The following is a 16460-nucleotide window of genomic DNA, read 5'->3' as shown; positions in this document are numbered from 1 at the left end:
AAAGATGTGACCAACAATTAGAAATGACAGTGTCCTAAAATCTGTCTATGCTTGTTTTTTGGTTTCTGACTTAGCTGGTGGTGTTTCTTTCTTTTCTCTTTTCTTTTCTTTTCTTTTTTGTTGCTTATCTTGTTTCACTGCTATTTAGAGTAGTTAGGGTAGTTTAGGCACCTTTTTTTCTGACAATGTTCTATTACTTGACATAATTGTTTGACATAATGTTGCTATGTAAAAAATGTCTGGAAAAAAAAAACTAAAGCACATTAGGTGCACTTTATGTTGTTTTTTTCTGTCACATACCAGCATTATATTACATATAGCCTACAATTATAAATATCATTTTTCCTCATATTCCTAACATACAATTTGGAGTTCTAATGCTTCATTGACTGTGAGGTTGCACAATCAAATTCACTGCCGCTGAAGCCAACATTTTCAATTTACCTTTTTAAAATTAAAACATTATTTATTAACTTGTTCCACTAATCCCACTGCCACTCTCATTGTAAAAATCATCATCTTCATGTTAAGTTAATGTCATTTCTCCCTCAGGACAGTGAGGCTCAAACAGCTGTGAGGAGCCAGGTGTCATTAATCGACAAATTACTGCCTGAATCATACATAAGCAGTGATCTATGCATCAGTGCAAAGCTGCTGACTCGAGCTCAAACAAGTGCAGACTACTGGTGAGTTCAGTTGTTAATTAAAAGATGATGTGCTTCTGCTTTGATTGGGAAGTGTTAATGATTTGTTAAATCACTGTACGATGGTGTTAATGTGGTTTTGCTTTAACTGCACTGAGTTTATTAATTGTTTGATCATGGCAAGATTGTATTAGAGGAAATGTTTCAACATGTAATTACCTCCCGAAGCTAATGCCATTTAACCTCCTGCCACTAAATTAGGCCTTAACAGCAGCCGAGAGGAAAAAACATCAACTTTTTTCTGGCTCGCTCTCTTTTACTTAATTTTTCTCTGAACTCAGGTTAAAAATGTCCGGCCGAAGGAAGAAAGCTGCAACCAAATCAATGTCCCGTTCTTCCAGAGCGGGAATCACTTTCCCAGTGGGTCGCATCCACAGGCTGCTCAGGAGAGGCAACTATGCGCGGCGAATTGGCGCCGGCTCCTCGGTGTACCTCGCAGCCGTCCTAGAGTACCTCTGCGCTGAAATCCTGGAGCTGGCAGGAAACGCCAGCCGTGACAACAAGAAGCTCCGGATCGCTCCTCGCCACATTTTATTGGCTGTGAGAAATGACGAGGAGCTCAACAAACTGCTTTCAGAGGTCACAATCTCAGAGGGTGGCGTCATCCCAAATATCCAGGCCAGCCTTCTCCCCAAGAAGACAAAAGGACCGAGAGAGGACGTTTCTGCTAAAGATGTCGAGTCTCAAGAATTTTGATTTTCACTATTGGAAGTTGTATTCAAATTTAATAAATTTTGAAGTTTTTAAATGTATGCTTGTCTTTACACTTGTTGTTCAAGTCACTGGCAACATTAGTCCTGTTGGAAGGAGAAGCAGAGCCGCTTTGCTTTGAGGGAATCCGGTGTGTTTCGGTGGCAGCTGAGTGAGCGGAGCAATTTTCTGAATACTGAGGAAATTGTGCTTCATTTCCTCCTTCCTGGAGCCAAGGAAGCTCCATCCTTTTTTTTGAGCAATATAATGGTGTTTTTTTTTCTCCTTTTAAGTCTGGTTTAAAAAAATAAATAAATTGTTTCAAGTGTGCTTGTTCCTGTGACCTTGTGTGCAGATTTTTCATTTCAGGCCCATCCTTGTTGGCTCGTAAATCTATAGAAGTCTCACACTTGAAGTCTGAGTGTATTGGTCCAGTTCTACATCCACTGTTCAGAAAGTGGAACTATGCCAACAAAGTCTACACTTTATTACTGAAATGTTCAGTTTTAAAGGCTTAACGGTAGGATAAAATGTTAACCACAAAAGCATTTCATCTGTGCCTTTTCTACTCGGAGTGACAATCTACATACAACATGCCAATAGGTGCAACTATAGTCTTACAAATGTATTTTCAAAGGAGGCTATAACTTGAGTCATGCAACTCAAAAACTTAATGGGTCTAACTGACCTTTTTTCTCAATGGCATTAACTGTCGTGGACCGATTATATCAAATTTGAGAAAAACTGTCCTATGAAAAAAGAGTTGAAACCCTGCAGCCAACATGTCCGTTGGTTATTGAAGATAACACTTTACTGTGGTTGACTAGGGATAGACTATCTGACATTTACATGTCTTTGAAAACCTTTAAAACAAGATTGTCTCAAACAAGCTTGATCCTTTTTACTGGTTACTCTTTTCAAGAAATCCTTGCTATAAGTATTATTACAATACAGTACTCCTTATATATGCTTTGTATCTTCATCTTGACATAATGAAAGCTGTCAAATGAATGTAGGGGAGTAGAGAACATTTAGGTTAGGTTAGGTAGTTACTTTATTAATCCCCGAGGGGAATTTTTTTTTTTTCCGCTACAGCAGCATACAGAAGCAATAAGATAATAATAGTACAATATAAAAGCAATAAAATAGCAGTAAAATAGCAGTAAAAATATAAAATATAAATATAAAATGCACAGTATATACAGTACAGTATATATCTATATATATTATATACAAACAATCAAGAAACACAGTCAACAGTATTATTGTTATGTGATGGATTTACCTCTGAAATTTGGTGGGCTGGAAGTATAAAGTACTATCAAATGGAAATACTCACGTAAAGAACCAACTCGTCCAAACTCTATTTAAGTTAAACGTCCTCAGTTCGTTCAACCTGTCCTGTTTGCAGCCCTCTGCGTAACACCGCGTCTCCTGAACGTACCCCTGTGCGAACGACGTGATGACGTAGGACGCGTGAACAACAAACAGTAGTCGGGACTTGAAGCTAGCGAAAAGGAAACGCCAGACGAAAACAGGTCCAGCTGACTTCTCCTGGAGAGGGAAGCGACATCTTACGAGACCCGGGCGGGTTGGGGATATCTTCTTTCTAATCTCCTCGCAGCGAGCACTGCTGGCGCCGGCAACGCGTAAGCCCTCAGCGTCCCCGGCGCTAAAACGTTAGCCACCGAAACATGCTCATTGCTCCGACTGTGACGCCTTTTTTTTTTTTTTTTTTTTTAATATTCCTCGCTGCCGCTGGTCGAGGGCTGTGAGGCGGGGAGACTAGCAGCACGACAGACGGTGAGACGAGAGCTACGGTCGGAATATATATATATATATATTTTTATTTTATTTTCTTGACGCGGGAGAATGGACTTTGTCGGGGGGAAACAGTTGGGCTCGCTTAAAGCAGCAGGCGTGCGACCACACGGGGGCCCGGACGGCGTTGTTGGACAACAACTTTAGCACGCTAGCGCACGATAGCTCGCTTTATTTCCTGCAGATGATTTTGGTTTTTGATGTAAGCTCACTTTGCTTCGCGTAATGGAGGCGCCCTGAGTGACTCGGTCGTTTCAGGTGATTACCCCGGTCCTCTTTATTACTGCTGGCGATGTGCTGACGACCAAGGGAGCCCATTCGTCGGTTCCCACGTCAAAGCAATAGGACACGGTTGGCAAAAATAATAATAATAATAATCAAGAGGTGGGTTACCTGCCCTGCTGATAGTTGAGCAAAGTTTGGTGTATGAATTCATGCTCAAACGGTATCTATTTCACACAGGTATCACATATTTCCTGCTCATGATTTTTTTTTTGATTTTTTTTTTGTGAAATTGCACTTTAACAAAGCGGATTTTTAAGGATGTACCAAAGTCACTTGTAAAAAACAATTAAGTAAAATCACCCCTGATACAACGAAGTGTAGGTTTAATTTTCTCATTGCACTTAAAAGGACCACGATAGGTGTATATCAGCGTATGTTTTTGTGAGACAGAGGGCAGAGACGAGCCTTATCCTTGTCATTTGGTTCCTGGTCGCTGTTTAATCACATACCCAGACAGGTGCGACCGTTTATAACTTTGAGTTGTTGTTTTTTTCCTGGAAATGAAAACATGAATATCGAAGAGCAGTGTCTAGATTTGTGCAATGTCAAGACAAAAAGCAGCGTGGATGACGACCACAACACGACCAACAGCACAGAAGGGGTCACCCCCCGGATATCTGAACTGATGACGGACGGTAACACGGAAAAACAAAACATTGTTCCACAAGAGGCCTCTGAAACCTACCTGATGCCTCAGCTCACCGACAACCTTCAGCCTGCTGAGGAGGACAACCACCAGGCACAGCGCACACTGGAAATTGATGAGGTTAATGGCAATAGAAAGAGCAGTGCCCCGGACACCCCCGCCATAGTCAATCCCACTGACTTGATCTTTTCTAACAACGAGCAGCACAAGGACCATATTGGGGAGGAGAAAATGAAGGAAGACAAGGACAGTGAGCCGCCAACGCTAGTTGTGGAAGAAGGGGATGATGGTGGGGAAATGGACATAGGTGTGGATCTGAGTCTCGATGAGAGTGGGGTGTTGGAGGCTGAATCTGCAACTGTCAGATCACTCTCAGACAACACGTTAGACTCCGAGTCCAATGCTCAGGATGGCCCAGCTGACAGCATGGCAGAAGGCCCGTCGCATGCAGACGAGGCGAGCAGCACAGAGGCTTCTGCCACAGACCGAGCTGGGCTGTATCCCTCGGTGCAGGAGGGGGACGATACACACAAACCAAGTGGCAAGAGGGTGACATTTCCCTCCGATGAGGATATCATCTCTGGCGCAGTGGAGCCCAAGGACCCCTGGAGACACGGTAATACTTGTTTGTTTCTGCCTCTTTGTATGTGTGAATGGATTTCTATTTATTCCCGCTTGGCTGTTGCACTTGTATGAACATGTCAAATCATTATGATTTGCTGGAATTTATCCTTGTAAGGCTTTTTTTTTAAATCACATTTTTCTCCAGCTTTATATCTAAAGAGCAGTTGACTGTGCTCAGATTGGGTTTAAAATGTACCTTGTAAAAACATGATTGGTGGATGGAAATTGACATTGACGCATGAGATGTGTTGATGCCTGTCTTTGAGAGGAATGTTCTCTCGTGTCTTTCTTCAAAGCTGGTCATCTCTTGCAGGGTCGCACTAAAGTCTTCACGCAGCCCCTGTGCCACCGCTCCTTTTTCAAACAGAAGTTCAAATCGTCAAATAAATAACATAATAGCTTTGTCTGACTCTTTTCCCCCCGATAGTACCACTGTACAGCTAAATATAGGCCCAGGCCTGTGCTCGATGCAGTATTGTGGGTGAATCCCACCACTCCTTGAGGTGTGTCATTTTACCACTGTAGTTCCTGTTTGTTCAATGAAAACACGCCTAAGGAAGCTCATGGAGGATACGGTCCTGCCTTCACTGTGTTGACATAAGGAGCTCAATATTTAAAGTCACAATGAAATGAAAAGTTTTCCCCTCTTCACCTTTCATTTTTCTTGTAATAAAATGGATATATTTATGATAAATGTCATATTGAAGAAAAGATATGACTTTATTGATTCCCAGAGGAAAGTTTAGCACTACAGTAGCAAAAAAGATTAAACGAAACGGTTAGATATGAACAGAATATGGATAAGTAGAGAAATTATATCCAGACACATAAAAATAGTCAAAAAGGAATGTACATTACTTTCAGGTGCCATTTTGCATGAATGTAATGCATGTGCAAAAACATCTGTTGCATTTTCCGCCAGTCCAGATCAAACACTTAAGTATATTTGGAGATTTGTGTCTGTATTTCTCTTTCTTCTTTTATTTCCTTTGCAAGCAGATTCATATAATGAATGTTTTTCTAATTAAAGTATGCTGTGCCAGTGAACTAATGAAAAATTTTACACATTTCCTAGTGAGCTTTGGTTAAAATTGTATTTGAGGCCAGTCGTGATTCCATTATTAATCTAACATGAGTGAAATATTATCAGTTAATCCGCTGTTACAAGGTCTTATTTGTAGTTTTCCAACTCTACTTCTTGTGCATAATTATGCTGCTTAGCTTCGTTTGATTCTTCTTCTTTTTTTTTGGTGGCGCGTGTGTGTGTGATCATGATCTGACGATGACTCACACCCTCCTTTTATCTGGTGTGGACAATGGACACCATTTAATGAAATGCCCTACAGTTCCCGTGTAAAAATGGGTATTTGCTTACAAAACTGTGACTGCAGTCAACATAGTAATACAGATGACTGCAGATGAAGATAACAAAATGTGTTAAGTATACTGCCAGTCTTACAGTCTCAGTAGTGACCTGTGGGCTTCATGGTTAAGCCAGTGAGAGTTGTTAGTGGGGTTTTTTTTTTTTTTTTTTTTCTGGTGTATGAAACCAAAAATGTAGGCCAGGACAAGGCAAGGGTCGGGGACGTGAGATTTACAGATGGGGGAGGGGGAGAAGAAAGACGCACAAAAGCAGTAAGGTTAACATGCGTGAACAATACTGGCTCATGTTCAGCTGAATATAAATTGTTCTATTAACACCCTTATTGCAATATATCAGACAGACTCAGAAAGACAATCATGTTTTACGGCATTCATCCGAACACATGTAACTGTAAATTATATTCCTCCACTTTAGATGAATTTGCATGTTTATTGCATCTATTTCTGTGACTGATTGTCTCTTAAGTGTGTTGCTTTTCTAGACTGTTTCTGTGTCACTTATAACAGCACCTTTACAGCACACACGCCAGCCAGCCGGTCTTATTATAAAATGTCCATGAAATATCTTTAGCCATACTCCAAAGGAGCAAAGTCCAACTGGGTTAGCCAAGTTGTCTGCTCCTTTGTGAAGCACATGACAAACTAAAGTATGATGACTGTAGTGTGGGTTTAGATGATTTATCAAAGGCATTTATCATGTTGTTCCAAAGGTCCGGCAGATCGTGCTTTTGATATAGAATATAGAGGTACACTCCGTGATGTTAATCACATGTTACAGAATGTTCTGTTTTAATCTGTATGAAGATAACGCTGTGGTAAATTTATCAAACACTTATTTTAATCCAGTAACTGGGACTGATAATTTGAACTCTCAAAGTTTGATATAGTTAGAAGATATGAGTCCAGATACGGTCATAAAAAAGATCAGAAGTAAAGCTGCAGCAGTTGACAAACATTTAATCAGCAACTGTTTTGATCATTGCATAATCGTTGTGGTTATTTCAGACGCAAAAACAATTCCACCTTCACAAAAATGTGCCTTTTATAACTTTTCTACTCGGTGGACAAAGCAAGACCAAAAAAGGCGTCACCATGCAGTTTCAGGAATTATGACCAAGTACTAGCCCACTTCTCGACTGTTTTACTCAGCATGTCAGAAAGGTTTTGATTGTTAATTTACAGGAGTTTCTCCGCAGAGTGAGGGCTTTCTAGGAGAAAGAAATGGACGTCAAATGGTGACAGAAACAATTACCACAAAAATGCCGACAAGATTAACAGAACTATACAGGTTGTTGCAAGTCAACTTGCAGGATAAAAAAAAAACTTTAAAATCAGCACATTTCTTAGATCGACTTGGTAAACTTCAGTACTGCAACTTTTATGTGGAAGATGAGGATGGCATAGATAACACCTCCATTAGATCCACCTCTTGGTTAAAGTAAAACCTGTATGATGGGGAAAATATAAACACACCGTCGTTATGTCGTTGTTTTGAAGGTTCTGTGTGCCACCAGATAACTTTTTATCAAACAGATTCAGGTAACAGTAGTTAAAGTGAGCTGCTGTGTCGTGTGAATGATCTCCTTTGTAAATAGACCCAAAGCTGACAGCACATACAAGTTAACTATTGGAAAGCCCACTTAACATAATTTAAGAACATGGTTCTTCTTCAAAACTAATGAAGCCTGACAGGTTTAAGAAATAATTATTCATTTTGCTAATGTGGTTTGAATGACAGAATTACAAAATTGCTTCGATGTCCTTTTATTTATTTTGTTTTCCAATGTTTTCTAAATTACCAGTATGTCAGTGATGAACTTTGACATTTACCTATCCTTTCTCAGTCTGCTTCTGCCATCTGTTTTGAGGAATCTGTCTGAATCTCTTCCAAAGCTCCTCAGGCTTCGCCAGGAGAGCACAGTGCCACAATAGATCCACAATCCTTCCCAGACCTTTTATCTGCAGCTCTAGTGTCGGTTTCGCTGGGTCCTTGTCATTTTTCATCTGTCAGAAATATGACAGTGAAATGAGCTCATAGAGCCTGAAGCTTCATACGTACACCGTGTGACTTGCTGCTGTAAGAGAAGATGGAAGAATATGTTAATTAGTATTGAATATTTGCAAAGAAACCGAAAACTGATACCTAATCTAATTGGAAATGAGCTTCTGAAAGGGGTGAACTTCATGGAGTCTGACATTTAAAACAGACACCTAGGTTTCGGGAGGGGGGGGGTTCTCTGGCGGGCAATCATACCAGCCGAGTTGTCATATTTCCACTTCTTCCTTGGCACTCTCATTTCCCAGAATTGATGTCCAGTCATAGCGTACAACGTGTGAGGCTGCATTAACTAAAAATATAACGTCAAGCAGCAGTTCTTGGAGCGACGGATTTAATATTCTCCTCAAGAGCTTTGTAATTGGGAAGTAGTAAAATATGTGATTGTAATTTTGCTCTTAGTTATATAATATTCCTACAACTCTTTTTTTCTTTTTTTTTTTCTCGTTCTTTTTGCTCCCAAAGTCAAGACTTGAGGGAGACTTGTTCTCTCCTTTCAGGCAAATACTGCATCATATCCTGAGATTCCTGAACTTCCCAACATGCTGCGTAGCTTCCCCTCCTCCCTCCACTTCTCCCCTCTTATTTCTTTCCCTTCCTAACCGGCCAGATCAGTGTGCAGTTTGGGCTTATTTCAGCAATGCATGCAATTACAAAAGCACTGGATTATGCTGGCAGTTTATGCTGAGTCACTTATTTTATCCAATTTATCAGTCAAACACTCTGTAATGCAGAGAATTTGTTTTTGTCAAGTCATAATGCTTCTTCACAGCAGCCACAGATATAAATAGAGCACTACAGTGAAAGCTCTAAAGAAAAGTTCTCGCAGCTTTATTGTAATTTAAATACGTTAAAGTCTACCACTCGCAATGCAGACGATACCTTCACATTAACAACTGGCCTACAAGCATCCGAACTGTCTGGCCTACGTGCGGCTCCGTCTCGTCATCAGACCCAAGGCCCACTTGGCACCGGGTTATTAGAGACTCTGTGACCCATGAAATGTTATTTGTTGTGGCTGTGGACCAAGTTACAAACTGATAAGCACAGCTTTCATTGGAGCGCACAGACAAAGGCAGTGAAAACTGAGAAGTTAGTTCAGTTTGCTTGAGCGGCAGGCCATTACTGGATTTACTGGGCCAATAGAAAAACAGAAATTTCTTTAACACATGACATGCATAACACATTTAATAATTGGAGCACTAAAGATTACAGTGTTTCATTTCCTCTGATCTACCTATCTTTTACATTTAGGTGTGCAAAGCTACGTTTTTATCCCATCGGGAACCATTAGCTGCAAATATTTCCTTGTAAACCGGCCAAGCTGACATTTTCAAAGGTCAGCTCATAAGGCCTGTTGTTGTAAAGGTATCATTAACATATACAAGGCAGTAAGTTCACACTTTTACTGGGTCAAATAATCCATGAAAATAGAAGACAGGAGACACAAATTTAGAGCTGATGGCTTTGGTATAGTTCAGTCTAAACATGTAGTGTGCTGTTACATTTAAGCCTATGCCAAATGTGTTCAAACAGTGGAGATGAAACCTTTCATCGCCAGATAAATCTCTCTATTTCCCAGTATACAGAGTTTTCACATCTGGTTTCAGGTGACATGGCTGTGCTGGCCAGATGAATGCAAACTGACCACGTGGGCAGAGCTGGAGCACCAGAGACTTCCACAACTTCCGGTTCAGCCCTATGCTTGTCTGAATGGGGTTAAATAATTGTTTTTGAATTACTCTCACTGTCAGAAGTTCCCCACCGGGTTTAGATGTGAATAAAACTCATTGTACATACATTTAGCTGCAGAACTATTGAATAATTAAAAGTGTCCTTGCATTGCTAAACTCGGTTTGATTTTTCGACTTTGATATCCCTGAAGTGTCTACTTATGACTGCAGCTGTATAGTTAATGACAGTATAAATGCATGATGAGAACTTCACATTCAAACAAACTAAAACTTGATTTGTGCAACTATATCAGCAGAATGAGCAGTGGCATCTGCTCGGCTGTCAAACAGCTTCTCTGACGTTGTAAAGTATTGTAAACATATAAGTCTGACACACAAAACTAAAGATAAATGTAAATAATGATGATGCTGTTTCAAAATTGGTGCTTATTTTTATGGATTTTGTTTTTCCAACCAACAATACACTGATGCAGATTCACGGCTTGTGTTATACGATAACACCTGCTGATGATATTAGCCCTGTGGGCTACTTGTCTGAACATTCATCTATTATGTATTACTGCCTGTCTGTGCTTCACATGCACCTTTGTTTGTCTTTGAGACAGAAGTGTGCATGTTTGTTTTGTTCTGTACTCTGCCCATTGACTTTGTGTCTGTCTGCACTGTAGCCTTAATCCACGGTCATTTTTACAAACAAGGCCGGTGACTCGCTGTAGACGGTAGAATAGACATAGCGGTCCCTGTGAAATTTGCGATCTTTAGGCTGTGGTCTGGTGATGATTTCTGATCCTGTCCCAATGTCGTCCTAGGACTTCTTGTCCTCGTCAAACAGGAATTCCTTGCTCCTTTCTCTCATGCCTGCTGCTCTCCCTTGAGAGGAGGCGACCAATATTACCTACCTACGCTGTCCACACATTGTACAAAATGCTCCCACACTTAAAAATAGAATATACAACTGTTGTTTGCTCTTAATGTCAGTCTCCATCGGCAGCTTTCTCTCTCAGACACAGGCCCGGTTTAATGTGGGAGTCACTTTAAAATGGCTGCTCTGTTTGTTTGCTTTTTATTTTTTGTATTTATTTTTTTACAAGTATCAATCCAAGAGCAATAGAGAGCCTTCTGTTGCTTTATAATATCTTATTGCTAAAGGCATAAAAAAAATACACAGACATGTTGTGATATTATTTACTGTGCAGCTATAGCTGCTGTATCGCTTATCAATATGCAAACAAACCTCAGACACTGAAGGTCTATGTTGTGCAATGATGTCAAATTTGAGGACTGGTACTGGGAGGAATATGTGTGTTTTGTACAGAGAGGTTTGCGGGTGTTGTATTTTTTTTTTTTCATATTCTGCCTCAGTCTACAGAGACTACTGCCTGTTAATTATTGATCCGCATGCAGCTACTTGGAAGAACTTCCAGGGTTTCTGCATGATCGCAGAGCGGCGAAGTCTTGCCATTTCTTAAGCCACATCATTCATCAAATTTATTTTGATTACTTCTGATCCTCTGCCCTGTGCAAACCTGTACTGGAACAGTATGATTTAGGTTATGTAAATGGATTTAGGTGAGTTAAAACCTTTGGCTTTATCTGTTTTCAGTCGAAAGCAGCTCCCATCTAAAGTTCAGACTTTTAGCTCTGTACACTGTGCAAGCACACAGCAGCGGTGCCACATGCCCCGTCTCTTTGCCCAACCTCTGACAAACCAGGCAGCCAGCTGTCATGTGTGAATGACGCTGCTGCCACCATCCACAGCACAGCAGTGTGGAATGGCAGGAACAGGATTGGAGACTGGGAGAGAGGCTATTTTGAACACTGGCACTTGCATGTTAAGTAGGATCTGGCGGTACCTCCATGTTCCCACCCCAACCATCTCTGGTTTGCCCAAAAGCACATCAGTTTATACATATCTGTTGTCATGTGGAAAGCATGTCACCTGAAAAGTGTTTTTCATGGTTTGCTCAGCCAGCTAAATTTGAAAATGCTATTTTACACGTGCAAACCAAATGCTGTCCATCCATACTGAGACACCGTCGTGATCAAGCCATCTGAATTTCAAAATGCCGTTTTTTTTGTTTTGTTTGAAAATTATTTGCATTCACATTAGCATTAGATTTTCATCTGCCAGCAGCTATGTGCAAGCCGTACAACACATAACTGACTGACTATGCAAACCCCTTTCGGATATGGTTTCAGTCAGTGGGGCAACAGTTCACCCGCAGACTACTGCAGATGTCGGCTGTACAGTATGGATTCGATTGTAAGCTCTGCTAGCTGGACACCTGGCATCCGTGTGGTCTGTGCTCTGTATCTAATCTTATACTGGTGCCACTTTTTTTGTTTTTTTTGGAGCTGCTGGCTGTGAATTTATTTCCTCTTGAACCATGTAACCTGTCGAAACTGGTTTCTCGGTCATCACCTTTCATTCACAATTTATCCCAGACAGTTATGTCTAGCTGATCAGCTCAAAGTGACTGGCATTCTCCAGATATCGTCCACTTGGTTAACTTTCCCTCCTGTCGACATGCTAATCCCCCAAGAGAACTGGTGGTGAGTGTTTCTGGGGTAATATTAGCCCCACCATGACACTTTGTCTAAATGCCTTGTAAAATCAGTTAACAGGCAGACCAGCTTTTCCGACCACAGTCTTCTTGTAGTTTGATGTTACCTAACTGAACATCCTTCACAGCTGAAATCCCAGCTATCCATTCATCTGCAGATGTGTATAGACTGTAAATCAGCTGTTTATCTGCTTGGCTGAGGCTGGTACAGTTTTCACCACATTCCATGTCACTGCCAAAGTTTTTCTAAAGCTCTGGAATTACTGAACACACCGTGTCATTCTTTACCAGGAAAATTCAAGACATTGTCCAAGTCCACTCAGTGGAATCCTTGCTTTGTGCCCGATCTTGTCCGTTCGTCTCTGCGAATAGTGTTGCCTCAACCTCTGCACACATGCAAACGCTTGTTTCCTCTTTGTCACAAGAGTGAGGGGAGAAGACACAGCCTCTATACACCGTGTGTTTGCATTTTGTTTTGCATCAGTTAGACGGAGAACGAGACGGAGCGATGAAAATACAGAGACGGCGAGGCTGAGGAGGATGAACAGACTCTGACACGTACTCAAATCGTGTCAGACTTAACGTGCCATCTAAGATGGACTTACTGTGTAGTAACCGTACACTGTGCAATATACAGAGTCTCTGAAATGATATTTAGTTGTCCAGATGTGGAGCAAAAGCTGATATTGGATTATTTAGTGTGATAGTTGTCTGCAGTTACACAGCGCCTTCTTATGCCGGTTGCTTCTAAGTAGGTGAGATGTTAGCCCTTTTCAGCACATTGGGAGATGAGAACTGTGTGTGTGTGTGTGTGTGTGTGTGTGTGTGTGTGTGTGTGTGTGTGTGTGTGTGTGTGTGTGTGTGTGTGTGTGTGTGTGTATATGTGTGTGTGTATACAGGCCTTCAAGTTTTGGCTTCAACATCAAGAGCTTCTTAAGAAAATAGTTAGAGCTCCTGCATGCTCTTTTTAGGTGTTGTTCTACAACAGTGACGAGCTCTGTGTAAAAGCTATGAGAGTGGGAGGAGTCATTGTTGCCCGGTTATATTATTGTGATGTAGTCTGATGTTTTTGCTCTTTCTGCATCAGTTTTTCAAGGCACAAGTGGATGTTTGAGATCAGACAACATCAAGCACACAAATAGGGCAAGGCATGTTTATTTGTATAACACATGTTAACAACCATATAATTCAAAGGGTTTTACATAAAACCTAAGAGGCATCAAGACAACATTTTTAACCAATGTAAGACAAAAGATGTTTTTTTTTTTTTAAATACACCACAATGGAAATTTAAAGAGTTAAATAGAAAAATGAATTGATAAAGAATTTACAACAATACTAAAGAGGTGACAGGTGTCAGTATTTCAAGGTTTAAGGATAAAATAATTCACAAAAATGTCTGTATTAAGAAAGCTAAAATGAGCTAAAAACAGAAACAATTAGTTTAAGAATCAGAATTTACAAAAAGCCTTGAAGATTATGTTTAATATATTGTTATTTGCAACAGACTCAAGTACCTTAAACTTAGATGAATTCGACCTGCAGTACAAGTAGAGCTGCGAGTCTCTTCATAATTAGCTAACATAGAACAACACGGTCATTACAAGCAAGTTGATGATTTTAGTTTAAGTCTCTCTGAACATTTGTGTCATATTAGAAAAATAAACTTGTCAATCTAAAAATATACACTTCTTCTTTTCCTCTTCACATTTCACATTCATCCACCAGTTCGCTCCTTCGTCCGAGCAAGAGGAGCACAGATTGAGTCTCGTACCGGAGCCCACACTCACACTGTGGCCTCTGTGGGTCGGTCTGCTCTGACCTTTTGTGGGCGGCGGTCGAGGCTTTGACTGCAGCTATGTTATGATGTCGGTGCAGCTTTTAAGCAGAGGAGCCGTCCAATATTTTTAGCTGCTACATTTAATCATGACACATCTTTGACTCGTTAATGAGTCATACTTGCATGGGGGTAAGCTTGTTCGGCAGTGTTAATTGAAAATAATAATTTATAAAAACGACACTGTGTTACATCGGCGTGATACATGGATATGAGATGGTGGCTGCATAATGTGAAATAATGGAAAATAACTTGCTGAAGTTAGTTTACATCTGCTTACTTTTGTTTTTTACTCCTCAAGTAAATTCTGATCATTTGGGAAACGCAATCACAGAAGTGGGATGATAGCCTTGACAATCGATTTGTTGGCCAAGAAGTTTGTCACTCAGCTCTGAAGGAATGGGCTTGTGATGGCTTGTTGTTTCATGACGTGACTATTTCAGCGTGATTATAAAGAGGCATAAAAATACAGCATGGAAAATAAATTACAGCAGGATAAATAGAAACAAGTATATAAATATACACATACAAAAGAATAATTGACTTGAATAATATAATTTTATAGTGCAGATACAAAAAACATGTTTACAGGCAAGAAGAGCAAGGTTATGCTCTCATGAAAAACTGTTATGAAAAGAAGTAGTTTGTGTGATGATGACCATGTCATTAAGGAGAAAGTATCAGCCATCGTAGAGAGATGAGATATTGTCAGAGTAGTGGGATAATAGTTCAGATCATCAGTCCTGGAGGAACATTCATGCTGTTGCACTTGGCTGTTCACATGAAGGGAATTTGTCCAAAATGAAAAAAAACAACATGTGAGGCTCCCTCTTGACTGCACAGCAGGTCAAGCATTTCTGAAAAAATATACCAGCATCTTCGCTGGTAAACCTGTCCAGAGGGAACCGTTCCCATTACCCAGGGCATGCTGGGATAGGCTCCAGCTCTGAAACCTAACCGTAAAACTGATAAAGCACTTGGACAAAATGGACGGATGCTGCACTGAATTGTGATGGAAGGTGTTGCCCACTGAGGGCAAAATAATAGTTCCCCATGCTGGCTCTAACCAGAGTTGTCTAATTTGAAGTACCTTCCCTGGCAATGGTCTCTTTTGGCCTTGTGCTTCATTGCTCCAAGACAGTTAAGGTGTGGGAGTGAAAGCAGCAGGTTAAGCTCATTGAATAGTGGCTGTCATTCAATGCCTCAAAGCTTTGAATTACTGAAACTACAACACTCTCCTTTAGCCATATGTGTCTGTACTTGTTGCAGCTCTGCCAGTTGTTCAGGTTGAGTAATTGTTTTATAATTTATGGCAGGTGTGCCTCCACTGTTGCCTGCAGTTTTTCCTGGCCCCAAGATACCAACCCAGCCGGCTGTGAACTGTAACACAGAAGCAACAGAGCTAACACTTGCTACTTTATATTATACTAACAAGGCCTGTATTGTAATCAACTACGAAAAGACAACTCGCCAAAATGTTGCGTGGCAGCATCCTTTGAGGGTCTGGTTAAGGTCCATTCATAACTGGAGTGTTTGCAAGCACCTTTTGGGTCCTTGCAATGTCCGTTTTTTTTAATCTGCAAAACTCAACTGCGTGCAGCCCAACATTTGTGACCGTACGGACTGCGCTACAAGCGTGCTAATAATGCGTGCAACGGGATAGCACAATGGACACCGGTTTAGTAGAGAGGCAGTGGGAGAAGGTTTGCTATTATCTGCACCTTTGTCTGTGCATCATGGTACTCTTTTGATGATAACCCATAGTGTTAAATTCTGGGCATCTACGTAGCAGACTGTGATGCATACCCAAATGGTAGTATGAATGGAAATGCGTCCGCTGTCCATGTCCGCATCTGTCAGCGCACACACAGTTGCAGAAACCATGAATTGGCCTTTAGTCTAACTCTTTACCCACAAACACAGTAGAACTGCTTGTTTGGTGAAAAGTCACGGTGAACTTTTCAAACAGAAGCTCCAGAAGGCCAAAACAAGTCCAAGAGCCAAGTGGACGATTTTTGAACCTGAGTTAGTTGGAGCGAGGAATTTCATTTGGTGCTCCTATCAGTGTTATTGCACTTTAAGGCACATTGTCTTCATTCTGAAGCCGTGTGAGTTGAATGAAAGAGATGTAGTTATTAAGGTTAATCTGGATCCTT

General features: G+C 40.8%; 2 protein-coding genes across 2 annotated transcripts in view; both read left to right on the top strand.

Moving 5' to 3' along the window:
- Positions 1–992: 992 nt before the first annotated feature.
- Positions 993–1400, top strand: LOC138625502 (histone H2A-like). The gene has a single exon (XM_069706458.1). It carries the CDS (start codon positions 993–995, stop codon positions 1398–1400), a length of 408 nt encoding a protein of 135 aa, XP_069562559.1.
- Positions 1401–3134: 1734 nt separating this feature from the next.
- Positions 3135–16460, top strand: part of ppp1r37 (protein phosphatase 1, regulatory subunit 37) — a 38181-nt gene continuing 24855 nt past the window's right edge. The window contains exon 1 of the mRNA XM_069706419.1: positions 3135–4762. Coding sequence (XP_069562520.1) covers positions 4009–4762 — 754 coding nt within the window. The 5' untranslated portion in view covers positions 3135–4008. The remainder of the gene's footprint in view (positions 4763–16460) is intronic.

This window comes from Brachyistius frenatus, unplaced genomic scaffold, assembly GCF_029030835.1.
Source record: "Brachyistius frenatus isolate BFR_SWC_R1_liver_20210118 unplaced genomic scaffold, ASM2903083v1 Contig_62, whole genome shotgun sequence".
Classification (NCBI taxonomy): domain Eukaryota; kingdom Metazoa; phylum Chordata; class Actinopteri; family Embiotocidae; genus Brachyistius; species Brachyistius frenatus.
This window is presented reverse-complemented; position numbering and strand designations above follow the sequence as displayed.